The following is a 15286-nucleotide window of genomic DNA, read 5'->3' as shown; positions in this document are numbered from 1 at the left end:
TCCAGACAAAGTACTATCATATCATCTCTAAAATGAGACAGTTTTCCTTTTGGCTTACCCATTCTATGCCTCTAATTGATTTCTGTAGTTTAACTGCATGGGCTAATACTTCTAATGTGCTGTTCAACAGAAGTAGAAATAGTGGGTGTCCTTGCCTTGTTTATGATCTTCATGGAAATGCCTCTAATGATTCTCCATAAAATAAGATGGCTTTAGGGCTAAGGTAGATAATTCCTGATAATATTCTTAATAAAAGAAAAATAAGTGAGTAATTTCTTAGCATCATAAAATGCATACATCATGCCAGAAAGAAGCATCATGCTTAATGGTGCTTTAGAAGCACCATTTAGAAGCACTCCTATCAAACATTGAAAGAAGACAAGGATCCCCAATATTATTAACATTTTTCTAAAATAAACCATTAACAGATTTAATCAACTGAAGGAAATAAGAGATATTAATATTAGAAAGGAAGATATAATCAGATGTTTAGAATACCCAAAAGAACAAAATAAAACTCTTATAAACAAGGAAGGAATTCAGTAAGCTGCTAAGCACTATATGAACATTACTTGAAATGTACATTTGGCCTTTATTAGGCCTGGCCTCACAACTGGGTACTACTTAGGTGAGACTTGCTCTATTATACAGAACACTGGCCCAGAAATTTGTTTTCCTATGATACTGAAAAGTAATCAGGTTTAGAAGATTAAGATCAAGACTTACAACATTCAAAAAAGGTAAGTGATAAATCATAATAATTTCCTAATTTTCAGAGAAAACACAAATGTCGAAAATGTACATACTTTAAGATTAAATTCTGGTGTGCATCATTGTGTAGCCCCATATGAGCTGACAGGTAACTGTCTTCCACTAGTAATAGCCTAATAGGTAAGTACAGACGAAAACTAGTATCAATAAAGCATTAAGATATAGCATAGCATGTTCTGATGGCTGATAATTCCTGTAAGACAGAATTTAGGGCAGTAAGTCTGCTCTGAATAATTTTCAATTATGGAAGTGACTTTTCTTAGTAACTATTCAAATAATACTGTTCATACTTTATGCATATTAAATTAGAACCCCAGACTTGGTGATTTTTTGGTTTACTGTTCCTTCCATTACAACATACTTCACTTTAACACACCATTTCTCTTTGGAAACAGAAACTGTAAATTAACAAATATATAACAAATATTATGTACATAGTATAATGGCCTTAGCTCAGTAAGGTATATACTACAGTAATGTATCTGCATTAAGCCTTAAATTACCAATGTTACAGTTAATTCTATAGTTTTCATACTTAATGTCTTCTCTGCACCAAATTTTGCTGTACAAACTATATAGTGGTCACTGATTAATATTAATCTATGTTCTTAAGAGATAGGAAAGTGATAACCTTTGGAAAAAAAGATGGTAATAATACTTTGGAGGGAGCATGATGGAAGGTTTCTTACTTGCTGATAATTCTTTTTCTGGTAATTTCACAGGTATGTTCACTTTGTGATAACTCACTTATACTTGAGATTTTTGTACACTTTTCTGTATATATGTTATACTTCAATCAAAATAGTTGATTTAAGAAAAATAAGCAGACAATCAAAACCAACCATACAAACAGACCTCTTACTTCCCCAATAAAGCACAATTTCTTTGCAAGCACATTATATTGCACTTAGGGTCTTTGTTGAAACAAAACAAAAACTTATCTTTAAACTCTAGAATCATTCAGCTTGGTAAGATGTTCACACTTGGTATCCATGGAAGAGCAAATTCACATCTTCTATTTCAAGTTTTTCCCAAAATGTGTGTGTGTATTTTAAAGTAGAAAGGGAGACTTAACTGTTCTATTCAAGTCTTCATGTGTATTTGTTTATCTCTACCTTTCTCATTCTTTTTCTTGCTCTCTCCTATTCACTGTATTAGTTGGACCTCTATAGTTGAATTTAAGTTTACTAAAAATATGACACAACTAAGATGTATAAAATAGAGTATAAGAATAGAAGAACAACTCTATCTTACAAACTTACAACATCCCCATCCATGTGGTACAGGCACACCAATCAACTCAAAATATTCAAATCCCTCTAACTAAACTCATCTTTCTCCCTCACTACAAAGATTTATTCTTATACCTGATCTTCCCGCAGCAGCACAATTCTCCCAAGCCAAAACCTTAGAAACTCTGTTGACTCAATTCTCTCCAATATCAGCCCCATTCATATTACAATGTTCCACCTCTGGGAAGTCTGTCTCTACCCTCTCTTTCCATTCCCACTGCTATAACCCTATCTGGCACTCCTAATACCTTGCTTGAATTATTGCAAAAGCCTCCCACTTCCTATTCCAAGCTATTCCCCACTCCAATTTTTAAAAATTTATTTATTTGGCTGTGCGGGTCTTAGTTGTGGCACACAGGATCTTCAGTTGTGGCATGAGTGATCTAGTTCCCTGACCAGGGATCGAACCCAGGCCCCATGCATTGGGAGCACAGAGTCTTAGCCACTGGACCACCAGGGAAGTCCCCCCAATTCCAATTAATCTTTCATACTGACACTAGATTAATTTTTCTGATGGATAAGTTTGAGCATAGTATTATTTGTTTAAAAAGTATTCAATGGCCTCCCTACCTTCTGAATGAAGTTCAAGTCTGGCTTTAAATCTCTATAGAGAACTTCTATAAGCAACCACTAAATTTGCCCCCTTCTCTGGCCAATATCAGAGTTATTTGAAAGAGGATATATACTGCACATAATAAAAAGCAAAACAAACAAAAAAGGGAAAAAAGACCCAACTCAGTCCAATTTCTGAATAAATAAACATGACTATCACTCACGATGGAAGAAGCCAAAGAAAAATCAGAAGTAAGAAAAAAAGAAATCCCATCCATAGTTGAAAAATGTCTGGTTGTAAGCAAACTGGAATGTTACTTCTTTGAATGTGAATCTAAATCTAGTTTGTATGTTCCAAAGATTGAAAGGAACTGGAAGAAATATTATTGCTATATTTGAGCAATTTCTAACACTCTGTCTAAACTTGATTCTTAAATTCCTTAACAAAGCACACTAAGGTCGTCATCCATGTAAAAGAAAACACCAGAATAGACACTGTAGCATGGCTACTACCTCTGATCATTTCTTTCTTTTAATGAGGAACTTACAACATAAAATAAATAAAAACTATTTAAAAGACTGATGTTCTCTTATCAAGTAATTAATATTTTATCTCACGACAAGAAAAGTTTGAAAACACCCTCCCATAACAAGAAGAAATATCCCCTAGTAGTAATGGTTTGGTGCTCATTCATTCAGTGTTCGCAGCCACTATTTTACAGAATGTAATTCCCATCAATATTGAGAATCAACTGTATCTCTCAGGAGCATACTCTACTTGATACCTGAAAATCCCTAATATGGTTAACTTTAGGTAGGCACAAAACATAATAGGAGATTGATTAAAAATTAAGTACATTAAATATAGAAAAGTCTAGAGCAGGGATGGCAAACAGATTTTATCTTGCACATTAGCTCTGAAGAACAAGGAGTTCTGAGTAAGGTGCCTTCTGAAGTTGTGCTTTGGTTCACTGGGAACGAGTACTAAAATCAGTTAGTAATATTGGTCACAGAAGTGAGAAAGGATAAATAATGTTACTTGCTTCATGAATATACCACCCCTGGGCTACTGTACTTCAAATAATCTCAAAGAATAAACAATTACAAAATTACTTACTGCTTCAACAGAGTTACATTCTCGCCTTGTTTCTAAATAACGTAGGGCTCGTTTTTCTTCTTCTTTTAATTTAGCATCTGCCTGTCCAGAAGCAAAATAGCAATCATTTTAAGAAAATCAAGAAAATAGCTCAAATTACCACATATACTAAGTTCTCACTTACATATTTCATATAATTCTGTACACCATTTTGTTGTAAATACGAGGGTGCCTGTGTTCTATAAAATCTCTCTGTTGAATCCAAGTATGCCTTCTCAAAATTGTCCCTATAAATTTGAAGCTTATCCTCTGGATTAGAACAAAGGTTAACTGAAAAACAGAAAATAAAATTTTACTCTAATTATGATTCAAATCAGTATTTTGAGTACAATAAATGAAATAACAAATATTGAAGAGTTATGTTCAAGGAACTGTGACAATGCTCAAGAGAACATAAAGCCATAAAAGACAAAATCCTTCTCTGTAAGAAACTTAAAAAGATAACAATACAGAGTAGTAAAGTGACAAATAGTATAGATAATATGAACTATTTTATTTTTGAATAGGAAAGGGACTGACTTCAAACTGGATGATCAAGAAACCATTCACAGAAAAGATGGGATTTGAATTGAGTCTTTAGGAACAAAGTAGGATTTACACTGATTAGTAAAGGAAGTAAATATTCAGAAGTAGAACAACACAAGATCAAATCGAGGTATAACAACCAGATTGTCTGCGTGGATTGTAAGGTTAATAGAAGATAAGGTAGAATAGTAAGTTAGGAATGGTTATGGAGAACCTCAAATCTCTGGCTAAGTAACCTGAATTTAGCATGGCCTACCACTAAATGGGTAAGAAAAACACCAATAAAATTATACTTAAAAATTAATCTTGTGAAAGTATAAGGGCTAAATGATAGCAAAAACATCACTATAAGAAGACTGTTTCAAAAGTCTAGAAGTAGAATTCAAAGAAGTCTTAACTGGTGGCAGCTGAAATAAAAAGGAATAAATTTCAGGGACACAGCTAATGAGAATCTAGACTTGATACCTAAAGAAACATAATGGCAATGGAGAAAGCAAGTCAAAGATAAATAAAGGTTCATTTATATAAAACTTTCTTATCGGCAACTATTTTGTGTCAGGCATTCTATGTCCAGTAAAGATACAGTGTCAAGTACACAGTTAAATACACTGAAGTATTATGACAGGGAAGCACAGGTACTATGAAGCACCTAACCTACTCTGGGAATTAGGAAAGGCCTCCACGAGGAAACAGAGGATGAGGATGAGTTAGCAAATAAAAGAGGAGGAAAAGTATTCTGGTCAGAGGAAACAGCACATTTGATTGAATGAAAAATGAGAGTATCACTATCAGACACTGAAAAGTTTAGAAATTCCAGAATGTACACATGGAATTAACTGATGTCCTAAAAATATAAGTACAAAACCAGTTACCTTTCATAAGCTAGAGACTCAAATCTACATTTCTCTAATATAGGTTGCTAAAAAGATTCACTAGCCAAGCAATGAGTGAAATGGAGAAAATAAATATTAACCACACGAATATGAACTTTTGTAGTTTTCATTAAAACAGAGTATCTTTTGTGTACTCTTAATTTCATGTGGCACTAAAAGTAGATGTGACTATATTCTAATAAACATAACTTTGATACTACTATTCTATAACTGTCTTAATTTCCATGAAAAGGAAATTTGATCATAAAGGTTCAGAACATACCATAGGATTCTCTTACTCCAATGACAAGCTGAGAATCAAAAGCTTCTCCTAATCTTTCAGCATGTACCAGCTTCATTGCACTATCTTGAAGTCTGTTCTTTATATTTGAAAAGATTGACTCATTCCATGTATCAAGCATGAGCTAGGAAAAAAAGAATAAAATATACCATCATTTCAATTATTAATATACCAAGTACCATAAATATACACAAAAACTTTTAAGTACAAATGCTAAAAAAGGAAATTCTTAGACCTACATTCACTTGAATACTACAGGAAATCAACATATTTATTTATTTATTTATTTATGTATTTTTATTTTTGGCTGCTTTGGGTCTTCGTTGTTGCATGCAGGCTTTCTCTAGTTGTGGTGAGCGGGGGTTACTCTTCATTGCGGTGTGTGGGCTTCTCACTGCGGTGGCTTCTCTTGTTGTGGAGCACGGGCCAGGCGCACTGGGCTTCAGTAGTTGCAGCGTGCGGGCTCAGTAGTTGCGGCACTCAGGCCCTAGAGCACAAGGGCTTCAGTAGTTGTGGTGCATGGGCTCAGCAGTTGCGGCACGTGAGCTCTAGGGTGCGCAGGCTTCAGTAGTTGTGGGACGCAGACTCAGTAGTTATGGCTTGTGGGCTCTAGAGTGCAGTCTTAGTAGTTGTGGTGCAAGGGCTTAGTTGCTCTGTGGCAGGTGGGATTTTCCTGGACCAGGGATCAACCCGTGTCCCCTGCACTGGCAGGTGGATTCTTAAGCACCGCGCCACCAAGGAAGTCCCAGGAAAGCAGTATATTTAAATTTGGTAACTATCATGTGGTAAATACTGACAAAAGAACAAGTGTTTCAGAATCAAACACAAATGGATTTGAATTCCAGCTGTTACTTATTTGCCTGCTTTCTCATCTGTAAAATAGTGAAAATAACAGTACAAATTTCAAGTGGTTGTTGTAAAAATTAAATATGGTAATACATGGAAAATGTTGCTTTCCCTATAGTTCCAAGGTTGTATTTCAGAGATACTGATGTGTGTTTGGGATGGTCATATGCATGTTTGTACAAATATGATAAATGTGAAAAGGACCAAATAAAAATATGTTTGATAATGAATCTCAAGAAGAAAAGAATATACAAATCCACCCTATGGATGTTCTGTTTAAATGATGAAAATGGCATATACATATTCATGAATATGCTGTCAGCATTAGTACAAATTTTAAGGCTGGGAAGGGGCAACAAGGTCCAGGCCACTATTTATTTATTTTTTAAATTTTAATTAATTAATTAATTTATTTATTTTTGGCTGTGTTGGGTCTTCGCTTCTGTGCGAGGGCTTTCTCCAGTTGCGGCGAGCGGGGGCCACTCTTCATCGTGGTGCGCGGGCCTCTCACTGTCGTGGCCTCTCCCGTTGCGGAGTACAGGCTCCAGACGCACAGGCTCAGTAGTTGTGGCTCATGAGCTTAGTTGCTCCGCGGCATGTGGGATCTTCCCAGACCAGGGCTTGAACCCATGTCCCGTGCATTGGCAGGCAGATTCTCAAGCACTGCGCCACCAGGGAAGCCCCAGGCCACTATTTAAATGCCTGAGCTGATTGCTAGAACCATCACAGCAAGCAGCGAGCTGTTCAAAGTTCAAACAGCATTTTTTACTTTTCAAATCTGTGGTTCCATTTGATTCTCACAAGTAGAAATACATTTGTGTGTATGTATGTGTGTGTGTATATATATATATATATATATATATATATACACGCACATATTTATGAATATGAAAAATGAGGACAGCAAGGTTAGGGCATTATTGACTGAAGAACTGAAAGGGAAACCTGGGACTCTTCAATTTCAGAGCTGAGTTCTTTCCATTAATTCATGAGTTGTTACTGGGCACAGAGCTTTTAACTAGAAACTATGCAAAATATGAAAATAAACATGGTACATACTGAGTTTATAATAACTAGAATTACGTAAAAAAAAATGATAAAGATGACAGCAGTTTAGCCACAATTAAACACAAAGATACCAGAAGGTAACCTGATAAGGAAAGACTTTTTGAACAGAAAAAAAGTAATTGAATTTATAGAAAGGTAAAAGTACAGAGAAAGAATAATGAAATAAAATTATGAAGATAAAACTAGGAAAAGGAGAAAGTGAAAAGGAAAAGCAAACGAGGTAGTGTTTGAAGACACAGATTTACAGCTTAAGACCACATAAAAGATGAAAGAGAACTGAAGCTACAAAAAGACGAAAGAAAACTAATATTATTCAATAAAACCCGGCAAAAGCTGAAAAGGAATTTATATGTGAAGTAGAAAAACCCATTTCAGTGTAAATTTCTTTCAAAAGTCTTCAACTCACCCTATTTCTGAAGAACATTAAGGAAAAATGGGAAAACTGACTTACCTTTCGAACAATACTGTCTTCTACATTTGATTTTTTATTGCTGCCCTGTTTACCCATTAAAGTAATCTCTAGTTGACAGAAAGGCTTCGGTAAAATATCACACTGCGTAAAGAATTTTCGCCATTCAACAATATAAGCTTTTAGCAAAGCTGTATCATCTTGATGGCTCAGTACTCGCTGAAAAAAAAAAAAGAATCATACCAATTTTAAATAAATACAGGTGCTTTAAAGAATAATGGAACATATTCATGCCATAAATTTAAAATATTTTATTTACTGTATAACCTATATTATACCCAAAAGAAATTAAAACATATATATAATCAAAGAGAAATTAAAACTTGTTCACATAGCCTTACTGTAATGAACATTTCACAATATATACATATATCGAATCACCATGTTGTACACCTGAAACCAATAAAACGTTATATGTCAACTATACTTCAATTTAAAAAAACCCTATATCCTTTAGCTATTACTCTCCTACCCTCCTCCCTTCCTAGTTCTCCCCTCCCTGCCCAGACCTAAGCAACCACTAATCTATTTTCTGTGTCTATGTATCTGCCTATTCTGGACTTTCATATGAATGAGATTACATAATATATAGACTTTTATGACTGACTCCTTTTATATGGCACAGTTTTTCAGGGCTCGTCCAAGTTGTAGTATATGTCAGTACTTTATTCTGTTTTATTGCTAAATACTATTCCATTTTATGGACATACCACACTTTTTTTTATCTGTTTGTCCACTGATGAACATTTGGGTCATTTCCACCTTTGGCTATCATGAATAATGCTGCTATAAACATCTGTGTACCCAAAAAAAAAAAAAAAAAAAAAAAAAAAACATGTGCACACTCACCAAGAAGGGGACACAAATAACTAAAATCAAAGATAAAAGAGGAGACATTACAACTGATACCACAGATATACAAAGGATCATGAGAGACTACTACAAACAATTAAACACCAACAAATCTGACAACCTATAAGAAATGGATAAACTCCTGGAAACATATAATCAACCAAAACTCAATGGTGAAGGAAAAAAAAATCTGATAGACAGATTACTGGTAAGTTATCAAGACTGAATTCATAATCAAAAAATTCCCAACAAATGAAAGTCCAGGATCAGATGGCTTCACTGGTGAATCTTACCAAACATTTAAAGCAGAACTAATACCAATCCTTCTTAAACTCTTCCAAAAAACAGGGAACACTTCCAAACTCATTTTATAAGGTTAGCATTACCCTGATACCAAAATCAGACAAGGATGCCACAAAAAAAGAAAATTACAAGCCAGAATCCCTAATGAATGCAGCTGCAAAAATTCTGAAAAAAAATACTAGCAAGCCAAATTCTACAGCACATTAAAAGGATCATACACCATGATCAAGTGGGATTTACTCCAGGGATGCAAGGATGGGTCAACATTCACTAATTAATCAGTGTGATACACCACATTAACAGAATGACTAAAAATCATATGATCATCTCCATAGATGCAGAAAAAGGATTTGACAAAATGCAATATCAATTTATGATTAAGAACTCTCAAAAATGTAGGTATAGAGGGAATGTATCCCAATGTAATAAAGGCCATATATGACAAGCTCACAGCTAACATCATATTCAATGGTGAAAAGCTGAAAGCTTTTCTTCTAAGATCTGGAATAAGACAAGGATGCCTACTCTCACCACTCCTATTCAAAACAGTACTTGAAATCTTGTCCAGAGCAATTAGGCAAGAAAAAGAAATAAAAGGCACCCAAATTGGAAAGAAAGGAATAAAACTGTCACTATTTGCAGATGACATGATATATACAGAAAAACACTAAAGACTCCACCAAAAAATAACAAATGAATTAAGTAAAGTTGCAGGATAGAAAAATCAATATACAAAAATCTGTTGAGTTTCTATACACTAATAACAAACTACCAAAAAGAGAAATTAGGGGGAAAAAATCTTGTTTAAAATCACATCAAAAAGAATAAAATACCTAAGAATAAATTTAACTATGGAGGTGAAAGACCTACACTGAAACACTGATGAAAGAAACTGAATAAGACACAAACAAATGAAAAGATACTCTGTGCTCACAGACTGTTACAATGCTATTGTTAAAATGTCCACACTGGGACTTCCCTGGTGGTCCAGTGGGTAAGACTCCACGCTCCCAATGCAGGGGGCCCAGGTTCGATCCCTGGTCGGGGAACTAGATCCCGCATGTATGCCACAACTAAGAGTTTGCATGCCACAACTAAGAAGTCCACACGTCGCAACGAAGATCCCGCATGCCGAAACTAAGATCCAGGGCAGCCAAAATAAATATAAATAAATAAATAAATAAATAAAATGTCCACACTACTCAAAGTAGTACAGATTCAGTGCAATCCCTATCAAAATTCCAATGACATTTTTCACAGAAATAGAACCAAGAATCCTAAAATTTGTATGGAACCATAAAAGACCCCGCATAGCCAAAGCAGTCTTGAGAAATAAGAACAAAGCTGGAGGCATCATGCTTCCTGATTTCAAATTATATTACAAAGCTAGTAATCAAAACAGTATGGTATTGGCATAAAAACAGACCACACAAATCAACGGAACAAAACAGAAAGCTCAGAAATAAACCCACGCATATTTGGTCAATTAGTTTATGACAGAGGAGTCAAAATATATGTGGGGAAAGAATAGTCTCTTCAATAAATGGTGTTAGGAAAACTGGCCAGCCACATGCAAAAGAATGAAACTAGACCACTATCTTACAAAAATTAACTCAAAATGAATTAAAGACTTGAACATAAGACCTGAAACCATAAAACTTCTAAAAGAAAACATAGGTAGTAAATTCCTTGACACCAGTCTTGGTGATGATCTTTTGGATTTGACACCAAAAGCAAAGGTACAAAAGCAAAAATAAACAAATGGGACTACATCAAACGTAAAAGCTTCTGCACATCAAAGGAACCATTAACAGGGGCTTCCCTGGTGGCACAGTGGTTAGGAATCCACCTGCCAATGCAGGGGATACGGGTTCGGTCCCTGGTCCGGGAAGATCCCACATGCCGCGGAGCAACTAAGCCCGTGAGCCACAACTAGTGAGCTTGCGCTCTAGAGCCCGCGAGCCACAACTACTGAAACCCACGTGCCTAAAGCCCGTGCTCCGCAACAAGAGAAGCCACCGCAATGAGAAGCCCACGCACCGCAACGAAGAAAAGCCCCTGCTCGCCCCAACTAGAGAAAGCCCGCGCGCAGCAACGAAGACCCAACGCAGCCAAAAATAAATAAATAAATTTATTTAAAAAAAAAAAAAAAAAAAGGAACCATTAACAAAACAAAAGGCAACCTATGGGAGAAAATATTTGCAAATCATATATCTGATGTGGAGTTAATATGCAAAGTATATATAAAGAACTCACACAACTCAATAGCAAAAAAAAAAAAAAAAATCTGATTAAAAATGAACAGAGGGGGGCTTCCCTGGTGGTGCAGTGGTTGAGAATCTGCCTGCCAATGCAGGGGACATGGGTTCGAGCACTGGTCTGGGAAGATCCCACATGCCGCGGAGCCACTAGGCCCGTGAGCCACAACTACTGAGCCTGCACGTCTGGCACCTGAGCTCTGCAACAAGAGAGGCCACGATAGTGAGAGGCCTGCGCACCGTGATGAAAAGTGGCCCCCACTTGCCGCAACTAGAGAAAGCCCTCGCACAGAAACAAAGACCCAACACAGCCAAAAATAAAATACAAAAATAAATTAATTAATTAAATTAAAAAAAAAATGAACAGAGGGACTTCCCTGGTGGCACAGTGGTTAAGAATCCACCTGCTGATGCAGGGGACATGGGTTTGATCCCTGGTCTGGGAAGAACTCACATGCCATGGAGCAACTAAGACCCTGTGCCACAACTACTGAGCCTGTGCTCTAGAGCCTGTGAGCCACAACTACGGAGCCCGCGAGCCACAACTACTGAAGCCCGCACGCCTAGAGCCGATGCTCCACAACAAGAGAAGCCACTGCAATGAGAAGCCTGAGCACCACAACGAAAAGTAGTCCCTGCTTGTCACATCTAGAGAAAGCCCACACTCAGCAACGAAGACACAATGCAGCCAAAAGTAAATAAATAAATAAACTAATTTAAAAAAAAAAGAGCAGAGGATCTGAATAGACATTTTCCCAAAGACACAGAGATGGCCAACAGGTACATGAAAAGATGCTCAACATCACTAATCACCAGAAAAATACAAGTCAAAACCACAAGGAGATATCACCCCATCCCTGTTAGAATGGCTATTATCAAAAAGACAACAAATAAGTGTTGTTGAGGATGTGGAGAAAGGAAACCCTTGTACACTGTTGGTGGGAATGTAAATTGGTGCAGCCACTACGGAAAACCGCATGGGGTTCCTCAAAAAATTAAAAATAGAATTACCATATTTTCCAGCAATTCCACTTTTTGGTATCTATCCAAAGAAAACAAAAACACTAATTCAAAATGATATATGTACCCCCATGTTCACTTCAGCATTACCTACAACAGCCAAGACATGGAAACAACCTAAATGTCCAACAACGGATGAACTGATAAAGAAAATGTGGTATATAGACACAATAGAATATCATTTAGCCATCCAAAAGAATGAAATCTTGCCATCTGTGACAACACGGTTGGATACCTTGAGAGCATTACGCTTAGTGAAATAAGTCAGACAGAGAAAGACAAATAAATACCTTATGATCTCACTTACATGTGGAATCAAAAACCAAACCCCAAAAAACCCAACCAAAACAAACCCCAAGCTCACAGATACAGAGAACAGATTGGTGATTGCCAGGCAGGGGGATGGGGAGGAGAGGGATCAAAATGGGTGAAGGGGGTCAAAAGGTACAAACTTCCAGTTATAAAAATAAATTAGGGGGACTTCCCTGGTGGCACAGTGGTTAAGAATCCACCTGCCAATGCAGGGGACACGGGTTCGAGCCCTGGTCTGGGAAGATCCCACATGCCGCGGAGCAACTAAGCCCATGCGACACAACTACTGAGCCTGCGCTCTAGAGCCCACAAGCCACAACTACTGAGCCTGCATGCCACAACTACTGAAGCCCGTGTGCCTAGAGTCCATGCTCTACAACAAGAGAAGCTACCAGGCACAATGAGAATGAGAAGCCCATGCACCACAACAAAGAGTAGCCCCTGCTCTCCACAACTAGAGAAAAGCCCACACGCAGCAATGAAGACCCGATGCAGCCAAAAATAAATAAATAAATAAATTTAAAAAATTAAAAAGTCACAGAGGTGTAATGTACAGCATGGTGACTACAGTTAATATTATTGTAGTACACATTTGAAAGCTGCTTAGAAGAGTAAATCTTAAAAGTTCTCATCACAAGAAAAAAAATTTGTAACTACGTATGGTGACGGATGTGAAAGTAGACTTACTGTGGTGATCATTTTGCAGTATATACAAATATTGAATCATTATGTCGTACACCTGAAACTAGTATAATGTTATGTGTCAATTATACCTAAAACAAAACTTGTGCACAAATGTTCATAGCAGCATTATTCAAAACAGACAAAAAGTAGTGAGAACCCAATGTATATCAATGACAAATAGGTAAACAAAATACAGCATAGTCATACAATGGAATATTATTCTGCCATAAGAAGGAATGAAATAGTGCTAAATGCTACAATATAGATGAACCTTGAAAACATTATCCCAAGTGAAAGAAGTCAGTCATAAAAGGCCACATATAGTAGGATTCCATTTATAGGAAATGTCCAGAATAAACAAATCCATAGGGAAAGTAGATTAGTGTTTGCCAAAGTGGGGGGGAGGGGGGGTCATGTGGAAGTAACTGCTAATGGATACAGAGTTTCTATCTGGGCTGATGAAAATGTTCTAAAATTAGTGGGCGATGGTTGTACAACTTTATGAATATACTAAAACACACAGAATTATACACTTTTTAAAAGCGTGAATGCTTTGGTATGTAAATTATATCTCAATTTTTTTTTTTTTTAAAAGATCCTGGTCTATTTCTCCACCACTGGACTTTAGCTGGTCCTGTGACTAACTCTGACCAACAAAATGCTGTAGATGTGACATTGTGAGACTACTGAGCCAAGACCTGAAGAGATTTGCAAGATTACACTATCACCTCAAAGACTGGCTTCCTTGAGAACAAGAAACCATGTGAGGGGGAAAAAGCCCCAGAGGGAAGCCAGGACAGTACCCAACACCAGGAATACGAGAAAAGCTCTCTTAGACCATCCAGTCCCTGCAGAGCCTTCCTGCTGCCATATTAATAAGCCAGGCAAAATCAGGTGAGCCTAGCCCAAATTGCTAAGCCACAGAATTATGTATTGGGTTGGCCAAAAAGTTTGTTCAGGTTTTTCCATATGCTGTTACGGGAAACCTGAATGAACTTTTTGGCCAACCCAATGCAAATAGAAGGGTTACGTTAATCTTAAAATCAAAACAAAACAAAAAAAACAAGAAAAAAATTCAATATCCTAATAACTTTCCAAGCATTGCATATTTATTTTTATTTCTCCTTTTTGTCATTTTAAATAATGCTATAATAAACATTTTAATGCTCACTGTCCTATTTGGGAGATTTGGTCCTTCCTAACAGGATAAACTCAATTAGTCTAGTAATTGACTAGTAAACTCACGAAGCTGGATCTTCTTAAAAGTTTTAAAATGTTTTAAAATTATACACCCATGTCTGGCACTGCCAGTCCTGCAATTTAACTGCTCTGAATTAGTGGCACTAAATCCCATCCTCGAGTTCTTGCTAAGGTCTACATTCCAAACTTTCCTGGATCGTTCCAAACATCATTCCAAACCCTGAACATACTTTGTTTTCTAGTGCGAAGTATATTTCTAAATATTTCTAAGATGATTCTTTATGAGCCCATTTCCAGAAACTAAAGAATAATGCTCTATCAATTTGAAATAAACATAATTTATCTTCACCAAAAGCCATAAACAGATAAGCTGATATGCTTTCCAATGCAAGCAGAAACTGTTTTCCTAAATCAGTTCTAGAAAAATGTATGTTTTGATTAAACTGTGATATTGAAACATTTAATTTTTCTAAGCAAACCTGATGATTTATTTTCATTAAAAGATAATTTCCTAAAAAAAAAAGATAATTTCCTTATAAAACTCTAATTTTTAAAAAATCATTGATCAAGACAGCAGAATTAATGGTGTCATCAATAAAACATTTCATTTTGTAAGTAATATCCAATGCGACATCATTCTTATTTTATCATGGTAGTGGCTACTAACAGAATTAAATATATACCAATCACATATTCAACTTCAGTATCTTCCTTTAAGTTATATATTCATTTTTAATTTCCAACTGCTAACACATTAATATTCAACAAGATTTCTAACAGACTTTTACTAATGTTGTACAAGACA

At 36.2% G+C, this 15286-nt stretch overlaps 1 protein-coding gene across 1 annotated transcript in view; it reads right to left on the bottom strand.

The window, feature by feature from the left end:
- The window catches only part of CUL5 (cullin 5), a 101245-nt gene that overhangs the window by 47714 nt on the left and 38245 nt on the right, over window positions 1-15286 (bottom strand). The window contains exons 4-7 of the mRNA XM_059930381.1: window positions 7835-8011; window positions 5452-5593; window positions 3896-4041; window positions 3733-3813 (exon numbers count right to left, since the gene is read on the bottom strand). Of these exons, the coding sequence (XP_059786364.1) occupies window positions 3733-3813; window positions 3896-4041; window positions 5452-5593; window positions 7835-8011 (546 nt within the window). The remainder of the gene's footprint in view (window positions 1-3732; window positions 3814-3895; window positions 4042-5451; window positions 5594-7834; window positions 8012-15286) is intronic.

The sequence above is a fragment of the Balaenoptera ricei genome, chromosome 8, assembly GCF_028023285.1.
Source record: "Balaenoptera ricei isolate mBalRic1 chromosome 8, mBalRic1.hap2, whole genome shotgun sequence".
Classification (NCBI taxonomy): Eukaryota; Metazoa; Chordata; class Mammalia; order Artiodactyla; family Balaenopteridae; genus Balaenoptera; species Balaenoptera ricei.
This window is presented reverse-complemented; position numbering and strand designations above follow the sequence as displayed.